Source organism: Geospiza fortis, unplaced genomic scaffold (genome assembly GCF_000277835.1).
Source record: "Geospiza fortis unplaced genomic scaffold, GeoFor_1.0 scaffold11, whole genome shotgun sequence".
NCBI classification, from domain to species: Eukaryota; Metazoa; Chordata; class Aves; order Passeriformes; family Thraupidae; genus Geospiza; species Geospiza fortis.
This window is the reverse complement of record NW_005054304.1, coordinates 8,678,288-8,701,344: the sequence shown is the minus strand read 5'-3', so window position 1 is coordinate 8,701,344 and position 23,057 is coordinate 8,678,288. Positions and strand designations below refer to the sequence as shown.

The 23,057-nt window shown below is 38.0% G+C and overlaps 1 protein-coding gene across 1 annotated transcript in view; it reads right to left on the bottom strand.

The window, feature by feature from the left end:
* Nucleotides 1-23,057, bottom strand: part of GRID2 (glutamate ionotropic receptor delta type subunit 2) — a 673,693-nt gene that overhangs the window by 140,342 nt on the left and 510,294 nt on the right. Inside the window, exon 9 of the mRNA XM_005418132.2 lies at nt 37-138. Within this exon, the coding sequence (XP_005418189.1) occupies nt 37-138 (102 nt within the window). The remainder of the gene's footprint in view (nt 1-36; nt 139-23,057) is intronic.

The window sequence follows — 23,057 nt, the reverse complement described above, 5'->3', positions numbered from 1 at the left end:
ATTCCTGCTAGTGCAGAAGGATGAGCATCTGCTTACCAGCACAGTCACCACACGCAGAACCACTCCTCTCATGTTGTTCTCCAGCTTTCTGTCTGTTAGTGACCCATTCAGACCAGTTACAGGATTCCAGCAGCCAAGCTAAAAGAGAAAACAAAAATCATTTTCTCATTGCCCATAAAACTGTGCTAGTGATTCCTGCTAGGTGTCTTTAAGCAGGAACATATGAAATAGACAGAATACCTTCTGGACTCAGTGGGATGGAAACTCAGGGAATGGCTTGTGCACAGATTCATCTTGAAATTGAAAATGAAGCAATTAAGGATATCAGGTTTTGATTTTAAATACCAATGTGCAATGGATGACAGCATCCAGGATTTGGGGTTGTATGAGTTGCTTTAAAAGAGGTCAGAGAGGATATCAATATTAGTGAAAGACATACAAAAAGTGCTGTACCTGTAGCAATATTTCTACCTTACTTTCATTAATACACTAATTGAAGAAATAATAGCTACCATCATTTTAGCACACTCTTTGCTCCAGCCCATCATTCCTTGTGGAACTCTGACAAAAGGAATTACACTAGCTTTAATTAAAGCTTATACTACTAATTGGTATATGAAACAGCAGTGATTTTGAGCCAGTTTAAAAATCACATTTAAAGATGATTGAGGAAAAGACCATTGGATAGGCACATCACAGTATTGAGAGGGTACTGCAATAGACTATGCAGAAAAAGAAGTTCATCTGTGCCTTTCTTTGCATTGGTGTTTTTGTAATTCTTGAGCTCCTGTGGATGAAGCTTTTGCTCAGGAATGTGTTTAGGATTATCTGCCTTTCAATCTGGGTGTAGTAGATACTGACTTGTAATTCAGCTTCTCTGAAAATGTAACTTGTCTGCATTTTTGGATGATGGTAGATGCTTTTTTTAAGCATAGAGAAACAAATTAATCAACCACACATCCCTTAGCACCACACAACAAGACAACCAGTTTCATTTTTGAAATTCATTACCACACTCAGCTGTCCTGCACAATTACCAGTACTAAATCCAAAACCCAACAGGAGGACAATGACTGACTTCAGAGGACTTTGGAGCAGAGTCTCAATTATGGCAGGTAAACCAATTGCCTATGTGAAATCATTACCCAGCCAAAGGGACCAACAGGCACCTGCAGCTACCAGTTCTTGCTCTGAATCACTTCTCCATGGACTGCAAAGGAAACCTTTCCAGGGATGCTCATCCTCTGACTCCTATTTAAAGGAACAAAAGGTCTTGCTTCCTCTGATAAACTGAGACTAACATCAGTAGGGTATTGTTGGGTCCAGTGGCCCCTACTAAAACTATTCTCTTGGAGAATTCAGCACCATAATCCAGGAGAAACATAAACTGTAAAACATGGAAAATATTACTGTAATTTCACACAGAGTCATAGAAATGGCAGGTTGCCTCAAACCATCTGAAAGGGATTGTAAAGAAGGGAGCTTTGCTGACTGTGCTTGAACAGGAATTTACAGAAATCATTATTTTCAGCGCTTCATGTGAAAAGGCTTTGTATATGTGTTTCATAGATCTTTCAAAGTGAAACAGAAGATAAAGAACAGACTTTAAGTAAATATATTTATCAACTTTAGAAGTAGGTAATCTGAAATATTTGTTTTCTTCATTACATCTATTAGACTAAAGCAACGCCTAAAGTTTTAAATTTCAATATATTCATATCAATTCTTTGAAGATTCCTTAAGAAATGAATGTCTCAAATAGTAAAAAATAAAAACTTTCTGCAATTATTGGGTTTGTCTTAATGGTCTCACAGGTCTTTTCCAATCCAAATGATCCCATGATTCTAGGCTTCCCAGAGGAAGATGGTCTTTAAACAGTGTCATCACTTCTCTCTGCTGCATTCAGGAGTACTCACAGGTACTTCTTGCCCTTCTGAAGTCAAGGTTATGCTCCAGATAGGGAATGAGCAAGGGTAATGCTGAGCATACTTGCAATCACAAGTAATGACTGAATCAAGGATCTACTAGATCCAAACCCCAGAGCAACTGAAAGCAGCGACAGGACAGAAGAAGAAACAAAACCAGAAGGTGTCCTATTAATCTCTTGAAATTGCTCATCTTTCCTCTGGCTGCTTCCAAATAAAAGCACGAATCATCCCCGTTTGGTTTCCCCACTTTGCGTTCCCATCCGATCACAAAGACCAGCAAGAGATCACAGCAGCCCTCTCTGCTTCTTCTGCTCCTCCATAGTGCATCCAGCTGCTCTCTAGTCATGGATGGACTACTGACACATTCCAGGTCCTCACCACTCCCCTGGAAAAGCCCTGCAACACTTTGAGTGGAATAACCTAAATGCTGGAGTGTATGGATTGTAATGGAACAGTGAAATGCAGCAAATGAACGTGCACTGCACTTTGTACGTGACAAACCACTGACATCCCATAAAGCAAAGCATCTCATGGGCTACATTTTTGTATAAAAAATAGTGAAAACAGTACTATGCTCAGAAGAAAGCTGCATTAAATTAATTCAGTGATTGTCATTCTTAGCCACACAAAGAAACTAATTAGAACTTAGATCCAATTAGCATATCCAAATGTGTAGGATGTATAATTACTGCAGAATCTCTGTTGCTTTTGCCAGAACTAAAACCCTAGGAAGTTGCTGAAGAGCCTTTTTATCCTTTTGAAGTCAAAGTCCATTTTTAATTATGCACATTAATGTGCACATATTTATACAATTAAGTTTTTAGCCCAACCCTACCTTTTTTAAGGCAACCCCCCCCCCACCAACATAACATTTCTGGAAATTCAGCATAGCACTAATTTTCCTTTAAAAAGGCACTTTTTATTTTCAATTATTGTTCATTTAATTTTCAATGCAATTGTTCCTTTATGCAGCTCAGTCATGGTGAAGACAAATGTGCAGTGTCTTGCCAACAAAGTTGAAATTGATTTTGAGTGGGAGCTGCTTACTGTTATTAGGAGGAAACAAATCAACATTTATTGATGACAATTTGAGCTTGTCATTGCAGCAAGGAGCAAATGTAACTACTGCTGAAACATTGAGATGGGGGTGGTATGAAGCTCCCTCTTCAGCTTTGTCTCATTTAAATGCTTCTGCAAAGCATTTGCTGCTTCTGCAGTTACTTCCTTTTACTTTTGTTCTCTCTCTGATGGTTGAAATGAGAGAATAGATCAGACGAGCAGAATCTCACATTAATTCGGGTGGATTTGGGCAGATGGGTGATGGGAACTCTCTTACTGAGCACAGTGCTTGTCATCTTCATACCACAGTAAATTTATCATTTATAGTGCTTTGAACTTCTGTTTCAGTTTCTTTTATTTATTCTAATGACAGCTTTCACTCTGCTAGGTTTGATATAATATGATGAAGATGGAAAAGTTGTCAGTCTTCTACTTCCTTTGATATCCAGTTTGAAATCTCTTTTTGTTCATCCCACATCCCAGCTTGTTATCCTCACTATCATCATTGTTGAAATGGGTTTGTTCTCCTCTTCTGCTGGCAAAGCCAAAAATTTACTTCCCTTTTCCAGTAAAAATTTCTGACTATATGAACAATGCATTATGGAAGGTCTTTAATTTGTATATCAATATTTCAGTAGGCCAATCCTATTTCGTGTGTACTTACAATTTCATTATTTATAAGGAACTTGCACCACTAAAGTCTATAATGCCTCTATGACAGAGTTTACAGCCAGTTTTCCTCCCCTGCTTCCTCTGCAACCAGTGGACTCTGCTGAGTATCTGAGAGCTTTCACTTCTTTTCCTGGCAGAGTAAAGTGCAGATTGTGTCAATTAATCAAGCAATATACATTGGCCTGGTATGGTCACAGTTGAGGACCATCAGAGAAAATGAATAAAACCAGAATACTGATACGGATGAATTACTTAAGTGCTTGTCACTACATCAAAGTTTAGAGTGTTCTGTTGCTTCAGTCAACATAGAAAATACACAGGAACTGGTTTAGCCAATGCAACCACCTTGGAACTCAGGCTGCATTACCACAACACAAGGGTCAAGAGCAGAAAACAACTCTAGAGGAGGTGCAATGGAAATCTGAAAGATAAAACTGTTCGACATCTGCAACCCAAATCTATAATGACATTGGGATCACTGACTCTTCTTTCATTTATTTCTCTGTCATTTAAAGAAAAAAATCCCAACAATACCTTGGTTTTAGTATGGACAGCCTGACAAAATATTTCCAGTGGAAATGCCCAGGACAGAGGAGTTCATAGAGAGCTGGTGAGCCACAGAAAGAGCAGCCTCCCTGCCTGGAGTACCCACACGTGCTTCAGGAACTCCCTCCTCAATTTTCACCAAGTCCAACCTGCTATAGGAACTGAATTCTTACAGGATCTGGCCTCAGCGGAAGAAATGTGCATTAATAATCCCCTTTTCCATTCCAAAGCACACTAAATTCACAGAAATGGAAAAGACCCCATGAAGCTGTCACAAAATGACACTCAGCTGGAAGATTCAAGCTCCCAGGAGTGCCGGGAAGACATGAAATGGGGCACACAACAAAAAATAATGAAGAAAAAGGTAGAGTTTCTTTTGCTGGTGCGTGGATTCAGAATTTGCAAAATTTTCTAGGATGCCAGCTTAGGCAAAATTCAAGCAGGACAACCCAGAAATTGTTTTGCACATAGTATTCCTCATGTCTCTTGCCAGATGTTGTTTAATATGTCCAACAGCAACTGGGAAATCAGACACTAAATCCTATTGCTTAAAGACAATGTCTCAGAGAAGAAACACCATAAAAGATATCTTTTGGCTGCCAATATGATACTCTCAGTTGTGTAAAAAGTAGTCAGATGCTTTGTTACCTGGTTAGAGAGTCCTTTCCATTCAGATCTTTAGCCAGCAATCAACAGTTGATCAACCAAATCTGCAAAAAGATCTGGGGGCCACGGGTTAACTGAGGCCTTTTGTGCCCCTGGGCTTGATTAAAGAAGTAAGGATCTGTTCTGTTTTTTTCAGGAATTTCCTAATAGGATTGGTTAGTAGGAAAGATTTCTGTGTTTAACTGCTGCCTTCACCAAAGCTTAGGTAATAGTCAGCAAATAGTAAGCTGTTAAAATCGATAGAAAATACTGTGCTCAACAATTGGATAATGTATTGAAGCATTTGTTTCTCCCACATTCTGTGTGGTGAAATCTATATAGTTCTTTGCATTCAGTTAATTATTTTGTACAGTGTGTTTTATTGCTTTAATTTGTCTCTGGACTAGGAGGAATGGCCTGCCCCTAGACTTGCTCTGTTATTTTCAAGCTGTTAGGAGGACGTGAATACTCAAGTTTAGTTTTATATCCAGTGTGCTAAGGATTGTAATTGCAGAAGCTGAGGTGGGCTATTTGTTTTGTTAACTGATCATAGACACAAGTGCAAGTGACCTCGATAGAAATTTCTTTCTTCAAAGCCAATGCACAAGGCAGAATAACAGTGAACAGAGTTAATAAAATATTTTGCTTTGGGGACTACCCAAATTTCCTTTTCTTACTGAACTGAAATAAAGAAGCTAATGGAAAGTTACAACCTGCTGTTCATTTGCCTACTAGCTCCTGACTCAATGTTTTCTCAAGGACCCAGATTGCTGCCAGAAGTTATAATTGGGTATTTTAGACCACTGACAAATGTTGAATTTACAGGGGAGACAACACAGACTTCATAGGTATTTTCCCACTGCATGCTCTACTCAAAAAGCTGATGCTTAGTGCTTAGGCCAAGCTTCTAGAACCTAATGGTATAATTTTTCAAATGTATAGTAAATCACCACATCTCAAAGAAAATGAATCATTTCTGCAAGCTAGTGGTGTCATTCTAATGATCCCTGACTTTTTTCCCCACCATCTCTTTATCTCTGGCTTACTTTATTTTTCTTTCCCTTTCATTTGAAATTTGGTGATCTTAATCTATCATTTTCCCCTTCCGTCATCTCTCATCTTTGGAAAATACCCCTTTTTCCCTCCTTTAGTCCCTTTTTTACTGTGAATTCAGTACTCCCAGCAGCTCCCTGACCCGTGTTTATCTTCCTCTTTCCTACACTGCAATACCTCTTGCCATCCATTTCTCTGAGTACTTTCAGTGTATTTTCTGTCTTCTCTGTTTTTCTTTCCCTTGATCTTCCCTTCCATTTTCCTGTGGCTTCTTCCTGTCTTTTTTTTGTTTTTCTTTTTGTTTTGTTTGTTTGTTTTTTCAGGGTTTGGGTTGGTCAAGGGACATCACTTCTCACTACATCCAGCTTTGACTCATTTTTGGGTCCTTTCCCCATTCTCTTTGCCCTTGGATCTCCTTTTCTCTCAGGCAGTCCTGTCAGAAAACTTCTCCCCTACTCCTCCTTCTCTTTTTGTGTTATGAGGGAGATGGGACTTAACAAAATAAATTACTCTATAGCCCTGTTTCCTTTGCTTTCATCTTTCCTGCTGTTTTCTTTTTTTACTCCCATCCTCTGACAACCTTACAGAACTCTGAAGAAAAGACTCAGGCAAGGATAATAATGAGTCAGATGTTGATCTCTTTTCCCATTGCCTCCATATTTCAATTAAAGGCAAATATTCAGAAAAGCCTGTTCTTTGACCCAATACTGACTTCACCTCTTTACTAACAAATTCCTTAATACTGCCAGAGTAAAAGCCATGAATATCACTTTATTCTTACCCTGGAAGATTTTTCACTGCTGTCTGAATTTTTCCAGGGTAATTGATAATACCAAGGAAGGTTTGTGGACAGTTTAAATTTGGTCACTTTGATTTTTAATTGCAAATGCTTGTCTCCTTTCTCATTAAGCATATTAAGAGTTAAAAAGGATGTCTTTTATCTAAGTCATGTAAGGCCTGGAAGAAAACCAAAAGCCTTCAAATCAGCTTTTATAACCGAATTGTTATAAAAATATTGAATTGTTAAAAAAATATAAAATATATTATAAATTTATAAAATTGTTATAAAAATATTGAATTGTTATAAAAATATATTAAAATGTTGTCTGCTTTGTCCACCACTGCATCTTTATGAAATCAGAGAAAAATCTTCAAGGTTACTTCTCCAGCTTGTATTAAATCACAATAGATAAGCTTTTGATACCATCATAAAACCTGGGATCAAACCTATTCAGTGAAAAACAATGACAAGCACTGTTTTCCACTTGGTTGCATGAAGCTCCCTCTCCACAGGTAGCAAGAACACACACAGAGCACATTTCAGGTTCTCATGAGTTCCCTGGCAGTATTCAAACATTCTTCAGCACACTCCCAGCTTTCCCCTCAGCTCAGTAAGGTGCTTTTTTGAGAACCAAATTTTCAGAAATGGTTTGTCAAACTAGAATATCAACAAAACTTGTTTGCTGTTGCAGGGCTCAAGAATTCTGGGGGCAGCATTCCAGTTAGAAATCCAAATAGTAATAGTGCAGAGCAAACCCACCACTGTCCCTTTTGGAGGGAAGTGGGTTTACAGAGCAGCATTCTGAATAAACCCAGACCAGCAAATCCACATAAGTGAATCCTTCAGAGTAAAGTGGCCTGTGTTGAATGCCCTGCTTCTGCAGCACTGCTGAGCTGCTTGGGCATCTCCACATTGCACTGCAGTCAGCTCGGTGAGCATGGATGCTGAGAAGCACCTTGACTTTGTTTTTTTCTGCAATAAGAATCTCCCCTTCAATATAATCACTGACTTAGTAGTCTGGGAGTCAGCTTTGGAAGGAAATCCACATGGAGAATTGTACATTAGATTCATCACTTTCCAAGCTGGGAAGAAAAAGAGAGGATCCTGTGTAGTTCCAGCCCAGGAACTGCAGTAGCAGAGCAGCAGCACAGATCTGTGCTTGCACTAAAGAAATCGGTGCTCATTTTAAAGGCAGCTGACAAGGAATGCATGTTTAAATATACATGGGGCCCAATGAGGCTACAGAACATCTGGACTAATCTGAGTGGCACCTCTTTAGGCTTTTTTTTTAAGTGTAAGCAGAATTATGACACACTGCTTTCACAGTAATGCATCAAGGAGCTTTACATCCGGTTATCTTTTCGAATGAATACAATGTTATAAAGTATACTTTTTTCAGGCATAGCATGTGGGAGTCTCCATTTTGATTTGGCAGGCTAAAGGATTTTAAATGAAGCAATACCTCAGCACTATTTGCTCAAAAGTACATTTAGTTATTTATTCAGCTATTGAATGCTCACTGGGCAGTACTGCTGTTTTCCTCATGCATGAAAAACAATTTCACTGGACTTGGGTGAAGGGTGGAGGATGTTCCTAGGATGCACATACCATGGAAATACATGTCCTGAAAACCTTGGAAATAGAACAACCTCACTTTATACTATACTTAGCATCTTTGTCATTGCTACACAATTCTCAGCTTCACCATGAAACGCCAAATAAGAAAAGGACACAGAAAAACACCTCCTCTTCGTAGTCGAGGCACAGATGTACTGACATGAAAACACTTCCTCCAAATACCACATACAAAGTCAAAGAGAGGCAGCTGTGATAAGATTACTATTTTTATCTCAAAGACTGTGGGTCCCTGTCTCCTCAGACACATTCAGCCTCTCATCACCAACATGAAAAGCAAAGGAATTAGCATGTAGGTATTGTGAGAACACATACCAGTGTTCAGCACAGACAATTTCTATATCTTTAAGCATATCTGTTCCTGTCCAGAAGCTGTTTAAACCTACACAACATCAAAGTATCTTACACTTTCTGCTGCTCAGCACAGCAGAGTTTGCCAGTTCTTTCTTAAATGCAGTACAAAGAAAGATGTGACAAGAGCATCTCCTTTTCATACACACTAGTGCAATGTGCTTCCTAAGCATGGGGGCTAGGAAACAGCTGCTCACAAAGCATCAACACCAAAAAGTAAATATTTAAAAAATTTTAAAAAAAAAGGGGGAGAGAGAGAAAAAAAAGGCTGATAGACCATGAGAAATTTGCATGAAAGGGGAATTTAGCTTATTTCCATTTTAAATGTGCATATGGGAAGGCACTCTGGAGAGAAGAAAGAAAGAATGAACAGCTTAGGTAAAAAGTGACAAACCAAAACAGGCTTTTACTCAAATTCTTCAAGTTTCTCACTATAGAGGACCTAACATGGCAATGCAGCAAGAGAAGCACTACATGACAAACTGCTTTCCATTGATTCTTCAGATTCCTGGGATGCTTAAATGAGGAGCATAGAAATGGAAACAGTCTTTGCTTACACATAGATCAATACTCTGTTTCTAAAATTCAGGATTTATTCTTAGCCTTGGCATAAAAAAAGAGATCTGCTAACCTGGATATGCCATAGACTTACCAGCTTGATACTGGCCAGTAAATCAAAGCTGCATTTTTCCTTTGCTTTGTTAGAAAATATTACTCCAGTAGAACCCATGCTCACAGAATATAAGACTACAGAGTCACCAGCCTTTTAGTGCATTATGGACCAGATGTTACAAGTGATTTACTGGACCATACGTTTTTGAGAGTTTGGTAGTGAAGAAAATAAGATTGTGGGGTGTTTTTTTCCACTCCTTCAGCACAGAGAAGCTTTCTTAGGAATCAGAACTATTAGTAAAGCAATAAAAAAATTTACCACAGCAGTGACCAAGCAGATTTATTTACCAGTACCAGGCCCCAGCTGAGAAGAAACATTGCCTTCTTCTGAAGGCTCTCTTTTGACCCTGACACTTGGGGCAGGGGAGAACTGAAAGGCGAGAGTGAATTTGAGGAGATGGCTGTGGCCAACAACTTGGATTACAAAAAGTAACTTCCTCCCACTAAATTCAACTGCAATGAGAGCAGCTGTGCTCACCTAGAGTCCTGAAGATCAGCACAGGTATCAGCAGCATTGAGCACTGGGAAGTCTCTGAGTGGTATGTTCTGGTTCATACCTGGGGTCCCTCGCTCTGTGGCGTCCAGATAATACTTTCTAAATTTTTTGCCTGCAGATGATCTAGCCTTAATTGCAAAGCAAAGGCCTCTTTAGCATCAATAGACTGTTAGTGAAATCATTGGTCTAAAGGCCATGAACTGCTATGCTGACAACCAAATGTTACACTGATAATGGTGAAAAGCAATTCCCAACTACCAACACTATAAACTCACCTTCAGCGCAGTCAACACATTCAACTTTATTCCTTTCTATATGCCAGAGGGCATTTGCTTCATCATTAGGTAGCAGAAAACCTGTCCCTAAACCAGAGCTGTACCCCTATGGCCTTTTGATGCTGCCTCCAATGACACTTAAGGAGGCATCCTCACCTCACCAGCAGGAAAAGTCTGATTCTGACTGGTGGCTCCTCCTGGGGGCAGTGCTGTGGAGCTACCACAGCTGTACAGAACCTGTTTAAAATATCTATGTTACACTTGTGCATGCTACACAACATGCATGGTTGAGAGCAAATTTGGAGTCCACTAGGTTTACTACTAACCAGTGCTCCACTGGAGAATATCTAAATCCTATCAGGATCTGTAAATAACTACTTGAGTGGAGCCACATGCAGGAGTGGGTACTTCTGCATTAAAGAAACAGAGGCATTAGTGTGAGTAAATTTCGAAAGCTTTCTTAAACATTAAGTGGCAAATGATATGCTGTAGAGTATCTGAAGACTTAAATAAAAGATCCTCGTGGAAAATAGTAACTCATTAGTTTAAAAGATTAAATGACACATCTAATAAGCTCTGTCTAGAATAGCTGAATCACTAAAATAAATTTTTCTTACAAATGCAAATCACTGCTCTAATGACACTGGAATTTGCCACAAAAATAAATTAGAAATACATCCTAGCAATTAAAACTACAGAAACACGTGATAAATCTGTCTTGTGAATGATGAGAATTATATTTGCTAGAACACTATATTTCTACAATAGATTCGTACACACTGCTGAAAGTGAGTAAAGAAAACAAGAACTTTAAACCACAGAGAATTTTCCATTCTTAGTTTGATACTGTAAAGATCCTTCTAAGAACATACTGGCATATATGGCTGTGATAATTTAATCAGATAAGTAGTAATACTGTGCTCATCACTATAGTCTTTTTGGGATTTAATTTTAAGGAATGATACCTATTTTAAAATAATCTTTTAATTTGAAAAGAGGTACCGCTTTTAAGAAGAAAGAAATATCTGTCTTAAGAGTACATTACGGAATCAGTACTTAGGCTCAAATTACCTTACCAGCCTCTTCCCATATAAGAAATTTCCTTCAACTGAGAAGGGTGGCTTAAAAATATCATCTTTCCAAATGCTAGACAGCTCAAAACCAGAATCCTCGAGTCTTTTTCTTCACACACCTGTGTGTACAACTGCATTGTCTCCCAATGCACACTCAAAGCTTTTGCCTGGGGACACTGATCATCTTTCAAGGAGCAGGCCCTAAGGTCAACTCAGAGAAGCTGCTGGAGAAGGTGTAAATGTCTGCAGGACTAAGAGTGCTTGCTTGAAAGCTGACCCTTGGTGAGACAATTCTTGTCCAAGACTTCACCTCCATTATAGTTTTGATGGAGAAGGTTAATGGCTTTCATAAACTTAGAAAGAAGATATTATTACTATAGCTTCAGATGTTAACACAAACTCCTCATTAAAATTTTTTAAACATATTTTTTTATTTTTAATATTATGATCTTTTAAAATTTCTCTACAAAACTAACCTCCATTTATGCAATCCTGGGTAATATGCTGTAAGTCCCTCACTTCAGGCTAAAGACAGAAAAGAAGGGAAAAAAAAACAACCTAAAGAGCCTATTACCTGGTGTGGCTTCTATCCATTGTCTAAAGCAGAGATGAATGCTATTAGTCTGTCAGCATAGTCTGTCAGCATTTGTTCTGTTTTAAACACTTTCCTCTAGCTGCTTTCATTAACTGTGTTGGCACAGTTATACATTACTCATTTAACCTGCACTTCATTGCACTCCTAATACAAAATCAGGTCCTGCAAACATGAACATGAATATAAGGCAGTCAAGGCTGGAGTCTGGGTTGCTGTAAGCCAGAGGATTTTAGCGAAAATAAGCCTCACTAGGCTATATGAGAATCCAATCCTATCCCTACACCTGCACATGCAACTATATTTCTTCTTAGAATAGATCCTGAGTGCGTCTCCATTTTTAGTACAACACCTGGGAGCTATGCTCAGCTCACTTTTCATTGCATTAAAACACTAATTAAAATGAGAATTTGTACTGCTATAGGAAACATAAATTGCCTCTATGCAAGATGCACTAAAGCTAAGTGAATAATTCATCTATTTTTCATATACAAATTTATTCATGGAATAATATCATGTAATAGCTTCTTTATGGATATTACAGGCAGTTTCTCCAAAGAATTCAATAATCAGAAAGCGGTGCTGGTTTGTTTGCCTGGGCACATTGTCCTTGTAGGACACCTTTTTCTCATGATTGGACTGTCTGTCTTCTGGCATGAACAACTGCATTTATCAGTTCAATCCTTATTAGCTTTGCAACCCATGAAAATACAGACCACATACTTTCTAAGAAAGCGTTGGCAATAACTTAGTGCAAGCATTACACAGAAGATGGCAGTCCTGCTGACAGGAAGCATCATTGTTTAGCAAATTTAAATTCCTTGAACAAGCAGAACTAAGTCCTTGCACAAACAAGCTGCTCTAAGTCCAAATCCCTGGTGGCCAAACCTGTCTGTCTCGTGGTTTGGTGATTTCAAGATAGATTTGAAAACTCAGAACACTATTAAAAATGTACTAAACTGGAAAATATTCACTAATTTTCTTCTCCCCCCACTAGTGGGATTCATAATTACCTCACTTTGATAGCTAAGATAATTTTATCAATATTTCTTTCTGTTACTTCTTATATGCTATTTCACTATTGAAAGCAAAGTATAAGTCACTCCAACAGGTCTATCTCTACCTTTAGTAGCCTGTGAGCCTATGTGAGCTTAATATAGATTTCTGGAGATGGGCATTTGCTATTCCCATCTCTAGAAATCTATATTAGGCTCACATCTCTTTTGAAAAACATTCTCTAATCAGCCCTATGTCAGTGCTAATTATCACTATGCTCAGAATGATTACACTGAATAGATAACATAACATATATAACATGCATTATTTTGAATTGTATAGGCTTCTGTCTCCTTGCTCATACAGAAGTGTCATTGCAGCTCTGCTGGTGTAATTCTATGAACCTGCTAGGCTTGTAAAGAGAAGTAATATCTTTTATTAGACCAAGAAATATAGTCAGGGGAGAGAACGAGCTTTGAGCTCAGAAATCTAATGAAAGTCCTCTGAGACAAAAATCTTTCTTGTTTTTCTTCCAGCTGTATTATTTGGTCTTATAAAAGATATAACCCTTTCCCTGTAGGCCTGACTGTCCTTAGTTATAATAGATTACTCAGGATGGAGATAGGTCAAAAAGGAGTTGTAGAACAACAGACCAGAAAGAAGAAAAAGCAGGGAAGGAAAAACCATGGCACAGACAAATTGCAACTTTTTACATAAAACAGTCTGCCTGACAGTCCTGATGTCTTCTCAACCTCAACACCATGACAGGATTTCTCACCAAGACTACTGACCTCTAGACCAAAACTCAGGGAGCTCTTTTTCGGAGAGGATGCACAGGGGAGTTGCTAACGGGCAGCTTTCAGCTGTCTGCAGGAAGCAGGCAGGAAACTGAATCCTGCACAAGTGATGTTCTGTGCATCTAGGAGCAGTAAGAACATGAAGGCACTGAAAGAAGGGCTTTCAATGCATACCTGTGGAAAGCTATGGAAAGTACAGTATGTAAAGGAAAGTATGGAAAGGCTTGCTGCTCAATGGGTGGGGGACCCAGAGACAACAAGCACAGGAACAGATGAGGAACAGGCTTTCTTTGACTGGATCTTTACTGTCAGGGTCTGTTCTGAGGCTTTCCAGCTCCTGCACCTTGTGTCAGAGCCTGGGGGAATAAAGCACTACACATGACATGAGGAAATCAGTGAGGATGTGCTTAAATAAGAAAATGAGTCCGTGGAACTGCACAGGATATAGCTGTCATGGCTGAGGGAGCTACAGTCTCTGATGTTTGAAAAGTCTTAGTGGCTGGAAAAGGGAAGACAGACATCACACCCATCTTCAAACAGCACAAGCAAGAGGATCCAGTGAAGCAGACTGGTCATTGCAACCTCAGTTCTTGAAGGGATGGTGAAGTGCTTTCCACCTGAAGGTGATGCTCTCTGGGGATCAAGGCAGGACATCTGTCCCTGTGCTGCACAGGGAGTTGATGCCTTTGAAAGGAGAAAGCAAACTTCTATAAACAGAGTGAGGAAAAGTGATGGAAAGTTTAAAGCCTTTCCTTCATCAAAGCAATTTCTACCTGTATTATCCATTATCCACTCTCTTTTCCTAGAAGTCCCATTTCATCAATTAATCCAGACTGTTTTTTGTAGCAGACGACTTCTCCTGTAGTTATCTGCAAGTTTTATCAATGATGGTTTGTCTAGTTTCTTGAAGACTGATATAAACATTTGAAAGAAAAACAAGCCATTTTCCTTGAATATAAATGCACCTCAGAATTAGCAGCAGCTGTAATACACAATCATAGCATAAATTGATGTATTCTTAGACAGACATAATAGATTGAGCCTTAATGGGTCATTATTAAGGTGACCTTATCATTGGTGCTGTGAAGCATAATTTTTTTGTTTGCTAGATTTGGCAATTTGAACTACGTAGGCTGAAGTTTTCCATAACAGATGTCAGTTCAGGATAAAATAAACTATCATAAATCATACAAACATTTGAATGACAAAAGATGGTGTTTAAATAAATTGGTAATTTTTCTAATTTCTGGGTCATATTCAACCTTTGAAATGTTTTTAATTTTTTTTAAGTGTTAATACAGTAGGAAGTGTTTTAGCATAACTTTTACCAAGTTCCCCCCCTACTATTTTTTTACTTGTTTCACACTTTCTAGCTGGAAAAGTTCCAGCTTTTGTCTGGACTGTCATTTAATTTATTTTTTTTTTTAACTAGGGCAAAATTTTTCCAACTCTGCAAAAGAAAGACTGCAGGAAAAAAATTACTATCAAAATTTAAAAAAGATCTAAAGATGTCATGGCCCACTTTTAATGCTGTTTATGACAGGAAGCTCAAATCAGCAAGGAAACAAACAAACTGTGAAAAGTTTGCATGCGGTAGCTTAACCACTTCTGAGATAGGCAAACAGCTCCACTCACCATTTCCACTTTTTATTGTCCTACAACTCTGGTGGAAGATGATCCTGGTAATATCTGCTCTTGACGTTTCTAAAAATCTTACTAATGTGTCTTTTCTTGATAGAAGAGGACAGATGTCCTAATTTACAGCTCAGCATACTAGAATTAAAGCTTTAAAAATTAGCAGGCTTTTTAGAGATTGTTTTCAATTGTACCACAAAAGGTACTTTAAAGAGAATTAGCACTAACACTAAAAACTTGAAATTTCCTGTGGACTACATGAAGCTGTTCCTGACAGCTCCAGTAATGGCTTGCTACTAATCGGTCAAAAAAAAAAAAAGAACCAACTCACAACATTGTTTTATGGGTTTGGTTTTTGCTCTTTCTTCTTTGATGAAACAAATCTTTGAACTTCAGGCATGGCTGTTTGTTCTTTAAAGCAAAGAATTTTTTTTTTCAGTAGCGCACAGGCTTCTCATGTAAAATACCTAAGGAAAAATGTCTCTTTGAATAGGATAAAATTGCCTTTCCTGAGGTAGGCTTGGCTCAGTAATTTGTAATTTCTTGAGGCTTTAGGCAGGCCATTTTATTCTAACTCAAACTCTTCCTCTTTGAAATCAATCATGGCTACACTTCATAATTTGAATTAATATCTTAAAAAACAACAACAGCCTCTTTCTTAAATATGGAGGAACAAAAGATTGAGCAAATTTTGACACTGTAGAAATATTATCTTTTCTATTCTTTAGCTAGAACAGAAATCATATTAAAAAGGAATTTTGCAAACAGCTGTCTTGCACTCAGGTCCCAAATCAAAGACAAGGAACTGATCAAAGTCTACTGACTTCAGGCATCGTTGGATCAGAGTTCTCTGGTTTATATGCTTGGCCCCATTTTTATTTTACTCTTCTCAAATTCTAAAGGAATGTGGCTGAAAAATTCTCTGTAAATGAATTACCTCATGGAATCAGCTGCCCCAGTTCCTTGTGATTTGCTCATAGCTATTAGGTATTGACAGAATTAATAAAACACAGAATATGGCAGAGCCTCAGACCATCACTTCAGCATTTCTCTGCTTTGACTGAACTTCAGAGACTCTTTATTGGATGCTCTGATAAGAAAACACTCTGGGGCACATACTTGGCACAAGCATTTACCAGAGAATTCCTGGCCAAAGAGCAAAGGTGAGCTATGATGGATGACTTCAAGCCACCCCGCAGCTCTGGGCTGTGCCATGAGCTTGGCAACATTTGCAGCATTTCTAGCAGCCTGTGTAGGCTACAGCACTACCTAAAATTAAACTAATATCTGAAAATAGTATCTTTGTAGTAATTTTTTGGTTTTAATCAATGCACCTCTTAGCCCCAGCATTTCTAGATAAAATACACAAGAAAGACATTCAACATGTTATTAGCATTCAGAAAATGAGTTAATAGCAATGAGAGAAGAATCCCATAAGAAACAACGGGTGTGCAGTGGGACCAACACTGATGGGATTAGTTGGAATTCAGAAATGCTTTCTCCTGAATTTTTGTGGTAACAATTCTCTCTCGTTAACAAACCCTCTAATTATTAAAGCTCAAGACCTTCAATTCTAAAATGTAGAGTTTAAAAAATATCAGGCTTCTTGGATTTGCTTTTGCTCTTATGCCAAGCAGACCCATTGGGTATGGATTTGCTATCACTTCCCCTGCAACAGTGAAATAGCACAGTGACAACAACAACACAAAACCCCAAATCCCAACAAACCCAGGAAGTGACAGAAAAGGTACTGTGTGTTATAAAATAATAAAATTCATTGCAGCTGCAGAAATCAGTATAATCTGAGTTCATCTGCAAGTGCAGGGAATTTGCTGAGGAAAAAAAAGAAAAAAAATCTCCCCAAACCAATTCTTTTGGCTCAGAGCCAGGATGGACAGCATGCAAATTTGCTAGATGTCATAGACCACTCATAAAGTGCTGCCATATCAGCTATCTACTTCATATTTATAGATAAAGGATGAAGTTAATGCCATTTACAATTTCTTCTTGGCTTATTTGGATTACAAGAATACTGCAAAACCTATAAGCACAAGGGAACTGGGCTCATAAAGCATAAGTTAGCAGTGGAGTCAGGAATTTTCCTGTATTGAAGCTACTGTCATCTTTCTCCAAAACAGATAAGATGAACATCAAATCTCTTCCACAGAGCAGAAGATTCTGCACTTGCAATGCCCATAGTCCCCAGTGGGATACATGGGAGAAACTTAAGGTGATGCAGAACTTCAACATTTTGCCCAAATGATCAGAATCAGACATAAGGACATATTCTTGAAAAAACTGAAAATACACAAAAAAGCCCCTAAGAAGAAACAATAAAAATAGATTAAGGTCCTGGCCAACCAGTTCTGGATCCAACTAACTCTTTGAAAATTCCACATCCTGACAAAAGTCTTCATCATCTCCTTTGATCACCACCTGCCTTTTTATGACCCATTGTAAACCACAAAGGGTAGGTTACCACCAGCTTCACATTAAAGAATCACTGTTCCCTCTGCACCTCACACTCTTGCTTTTGAAACCATAGGAATATAACGAACCCCTTATCCCTTATGTATATAGTCAAAGGTAAAATGTTGACAGCTGTGTTGAGAAGAATGATTTCCCCTTAATCTAAAACTTGTGCTTTTCAAGCTATATATATCTCTAAGACTTTCTTCCTTGATGCAGTGTTCACATAAAAACATCAATTCAAACAGACGTGGTCGGTGCTGGTGAGAACTGTAGTACAATGCAGACAAAGTTTCAACAATTCTTCCATAGGGCTTCTTACCACTTCAAGTGATCTTCAAACATAATTCAGTAGGAACACATCAGGAGTGATAGGGTTCAAAAGGAAAGAAAAATGATAAGAAAAGGATTCTTAAAAAAAAAAAATCTTCTCTTAATGCTGTCCAACACTGCATTTCCAAAGATGAACTGAATGATCTCTACTTCTCCTCACCACTCCCAACTATGGCATCATCTTGGTCTGTCTTATCGAGGGATTCTACATTTTGAGTGAACTTAGTGCCTGAGTTCTCATTCTCTAAATTGGGATACATTAGCTACCTTACCACATTAGCACTCTAGGAGTATAGTTTCATAAATACCTTCTTACCATTTGAAAGAAACAAATTTTCACAAATAACAAAAAGACACAAGTATTTGAGATGTAACTACAGGTTCAAGCTAAAGGTGACCATCAAGAACTTTCGTTTGTACCAAAATTTTCCACCTTTTTAGAAGTTTGTGACATTTCAGCACTCCCTGTGCCACAAAATCTGCCCTGAGATGATTCTTAGGGAGTCTGAGCACTCCTTTTCTTCCCATGCACATTGACAAATGTAACAATAACCTCACTACCTCCCACTGAGAATTATCTCCTGCTAACCTGACTCAAGCAAACATTCACAAAAACACTGTTCACATCAACTGTATATAGCACTCATGACTACATCAAACATCCTTTCTTAGGTTATTTTCAACCTTTTGGTTCTTTAAATAACATGGTTTATTACAAGAGACTGAGGGGAGACCTTATCACAGTCTACAGCTTCCTCATGAGGGGAAGAGGAGGGGCAGGCACTGATCTCTTCTCTTGGTCAATAGTGACAGAGCCCAAGGGAATGCCCTGAAGTTGTGGCAGGGGAGGTTTAGGTTGGATATCAGGAACAGGTTCTTCACCCAGAGGGTGTTTGGGCACTGGCACAGGCTCCCCAGGGAAGCGGTCACAGCACCAGCCTGGCAGAGCTCTAGAGATGTTTGAACAACACTCTCAGGCACACAGTGTGACTCTTGGGGTGCTCTGTGCTGGGCCAGGAGTTTGGCCTGATGATCTTTGTGGGCACCCTTCATGTCAGGATAATCCGTGATTCTATGATATCTGTAATAAGAGACTAGTCTAAGTGCTATATTGAACAACACAAAAATATTCTAAAAGGGTAAATCAAAGTTGTGATAGAAATTTCACTTCAGTGAATCAAACCAAAATGTGATGGAGATGTGCTTAACTTATAATTTCCTGATACTTCAAAATAAATGTCATCAATCACTCTGGAGACCATGAAATTTCTGAAAGTTTCCAAGGACAGCAGCAATTTTGGCAAGTCAGATACCTTCCTTAGCAGAATCATGATCCATCATCATATAATGAAATCCCAAATAATAATTTCTCTCAGAAATAATGATCCAATATGAAAAATATAATTTACATACCCAATTACCTGGGAGAATTCTGTGTGATTATCAAATATTATTAATCATACCAAGTTGATTAATTTGAATGTGATACCAAATAAATCTGAAGAATTTTCGACAGCACTTCTATTTTAACACAGTGATATTGACTAAACTCTGTCCTCTACACCCTAAAAATAATAATATTGATGGAGAAAAAACTCAGAAATCAATATTCATAAAATTGAAGAAAATAATGACTCAGCATCAAACGAGTAGTTCTGCAAAAATGTTGGGACCAGATACCAAAGAAATGTAAAATCATAGGAATGAAACACAAGTTTAAAAAAGGTTGGTTTTTTGTTTGTTTGTTATTTAATATAGACACACTAAATCATTAAAAGAAGACCTCAAATGATTTCTTGACTTCATGCTTGGCACATAACTGCTTTCTGTGCTTAGAGTTGATGGTCTTCAAAGCTTGATGTAAAAGCAACTAGGATATACTGGGTTTATTTCTCTGTGGAGCTTCCAGAAGGGGGTGGAGAAGAGTATTATTGGTATGTTTATTGAGACACTTTCATTATTAGAGGCAATTGATATTAGCACTTTTTATGTAAATTACTACCTCTGCTATTTATTATGTGGTAGCATTATTATGATTATCGATGTTGTGTTTAGATACATAATGATTGCTAATATTATCATCATAATGGTGGCTGGGAGAAGAACTAAGGCTTTCATTTGGTGAATTAAAATACAAGAAGGAGAAATGTCTGTTCCTCAATAATTTTGAGATGTCACTGTCAATCAAGTGCTGCCTTACAGTTCATCTGCTGGAAATATTTTCCTTTCCACTCAAGCTCAGCTGCAGCTCAACTGCACTGCACTCAATGATGTGAATTTTTAGATTTTCCTCATTCACATTCAGGAAATATTTCATTTGTAAAATTAAAATGATGAAGACTCTCTCCAGTTTCCTAAGGGTTATTTAAGGATGACAGCCAGTCACTAGTGGCTTGGACTGGATTCAAACCAATGACGTAAACGTGGGACATTCTGTAATCTGTTATCATTTCCCGAGCAAAGCGCAATGATGTTTTACATGTTCACATCAAGGAAAAGCATGTAATTTGATCAAACTGCAAGTGCAAGCTTCTTGGCAGAGCCTGAGGGAAAGCAATGACAATAATAAAATGAATAGGCAGGTTGTCAAGAGAAGTGAAAGTATTTTCAACCACAAAATTTTAAAGCAAGTCTTGCAGTGGAGAGGCTGAAAACATTGTCTGCAACAGTGCCCATGGCTATCCTGGAGGTGAAGGATTAGTTTCTGAACTGTAGACATGATATTATTAAATGAACTCAGATGAGAGTTAAATTCATTAATTTACTTAACTCTATTGTTGGCAGGATAGCAAGTTCTCAGCGATGTAAAATGAAATTGGAACTATGACAATTTCTAGCACAAGCGTCTGACCCTAGAAGTATTTATTTTGCTTGAAAAAGTAAAGACAGTTTATATGTAAATGAGATGCAGCTTGCCAGTTCTGTATAATTTGTCAATATGGATGCTAATTTCACAAAGACTGAGCAATCTCTATTCTGGAATAATAATAGGACTTCATCCCACCAACTCTTACTGCAGCAGTAATCTCATTATGGTGGTGGGGCTAGAGGAACAGCTGGACACGTACCATATGATGCTTTTCTTCATATAATTTCTTTGATATGTTTCCTGGTCTCTTTCAGCATAATGAGTGATTCTAAGATCTAAATGAAATTCTAGGACATCTATTAAAAGCCAGCTTTTCCATGGATTTTCACAGAGCAGTACTTTTTGCAACTGGATATGGGTGTAGATTAAAATACTCCTTTATAGTGAAAATCTGATATTAAAACTACTGCTGCCTTTTCTTCTTTTCATTACAAAGGGATTTATGCCAGAATGCAGAAAACATTATGGAGCTTAAACCTGTCACATGAAGAGTTTCTTGGGAGAATTTCCCTTCCTGAGAGTTTGAGACATAAATCCAGATTCTCTGATTTACTCCCACTCTTGATAGCACCGGCCTCAATCTAGAGAATTGACTTTTAAGGATTTGAAAAGAGCCTTGAAGCATCTTTTTAAAGCTGGAGTGCTCAATCTATTTCAAAGTGCCACAAGACCATAATGCAGGCTATAGACATATTTTTCAAAAAGGACACATTTAAAGTCTTTTCTCAGACACAACACTGAATTAAATCACTTCACCTAAGAACCAGCAAGAGAATAAGGTGCAAAAAATTAATAAGAGCATAATTCATTTTCACTTCACCTTCTCCTTGAAACTTTTGAATTTATTTTGTTTTCATTTTCTTCTGACCTCATTAACACTGTTTTACAGTTTTTCAGTTGACTAACAAACAGATTCATCCAGAGTGTAACACACCTGTTGTAAGACTCTTTTGATAATGTTTTCTAATATTTTTCTAATAGTTTTGTAATAAAGTCTTCAACAAAACAATGCATCTTTTGTGTTATATATGCATCCTGTGATATAAGTTTAAATTACCTAGAACTGATCTCAATATAAAACTTAGAAGCATCTGTGCTAACAATTACTCCAAACCTCTGCATTTGAGGCATGAATTTAATTGGTGAATTATTTAACCTAACACAGTCTTGTTTGACTTAGTTTTGTTTTGTTTACCCCAAATTCTTTTCTACCCTGACAGTATTATTGATGCCCTCTTTGGGGCTACAACTCTATTAATTTTTTATGTCCTTTAGTCTTGCCTGAATTATTTCCTGCTGTCTGCTAAACATAATCTCTCCACCCCTGCAGAAAGCAATGGTTGTTATTCAGTAGCATAATAAAAGGACACAGCTGGGCCTGGCTCCTATCTACCAAAATGCCATGGATGTCACTGGAATTTTAGCCTCCACTTCAAAATAAGGCAGTGTCAAAAGACTCAAGTGCTTTTCAGACTGGGATAATTAGAGCATGGTAACCTAGGAATCACAGCAGTAACAACATTCATCTGAACTCAAAAGTCAATTGCCATAATTAAAAACAAAAGAATACATTAGTTGGCTTTGGATGGAAAAGGGTCAACTTGTACCACACCAACAATATTAAAAATGGACAACCAGTACCCACCAGAAAAATGTCTTTTTCATATTCTTAGTGTCACTTTAGTATTTACAAGGTCATTTGCCAACACCAAGACAGGTAAAGTAAAGAAGCATATGCCAGCCTCATACTGCTGCTTGAAATATCTACAGAGCACAAGGCTGGAGCCCAGGTAGGCATTGCTACTTTTTCCTAATACTTTTCCTTGCCACCAAATACTGCAGAGGTCAGTAACCACGTGGTGGTCAGACACAGGCTATAGTACTGGGATGGTTTTTAGTCTGACTTCATACAGCAGTTCTTATCCTACAAAACCAAAAGACTCACAGTGCACTTCCAGAACATCACTGATGTTCCAGCCTCACCTACCAACCTTATTTAGGAAACTATCTTTATGCAGGATAGCAGATACCACACAAGCCTGATTAATCTATTTCAACTTCAACACATTTTAAACGTCTAAACAAGTTCCAATGCTCTACTATCATTTTTAGTAAGGATGAATTTAAACTTCTCCTTAAATGTTTGTCTGAATCGGGTCCTGTACACAATTACTTCCCAC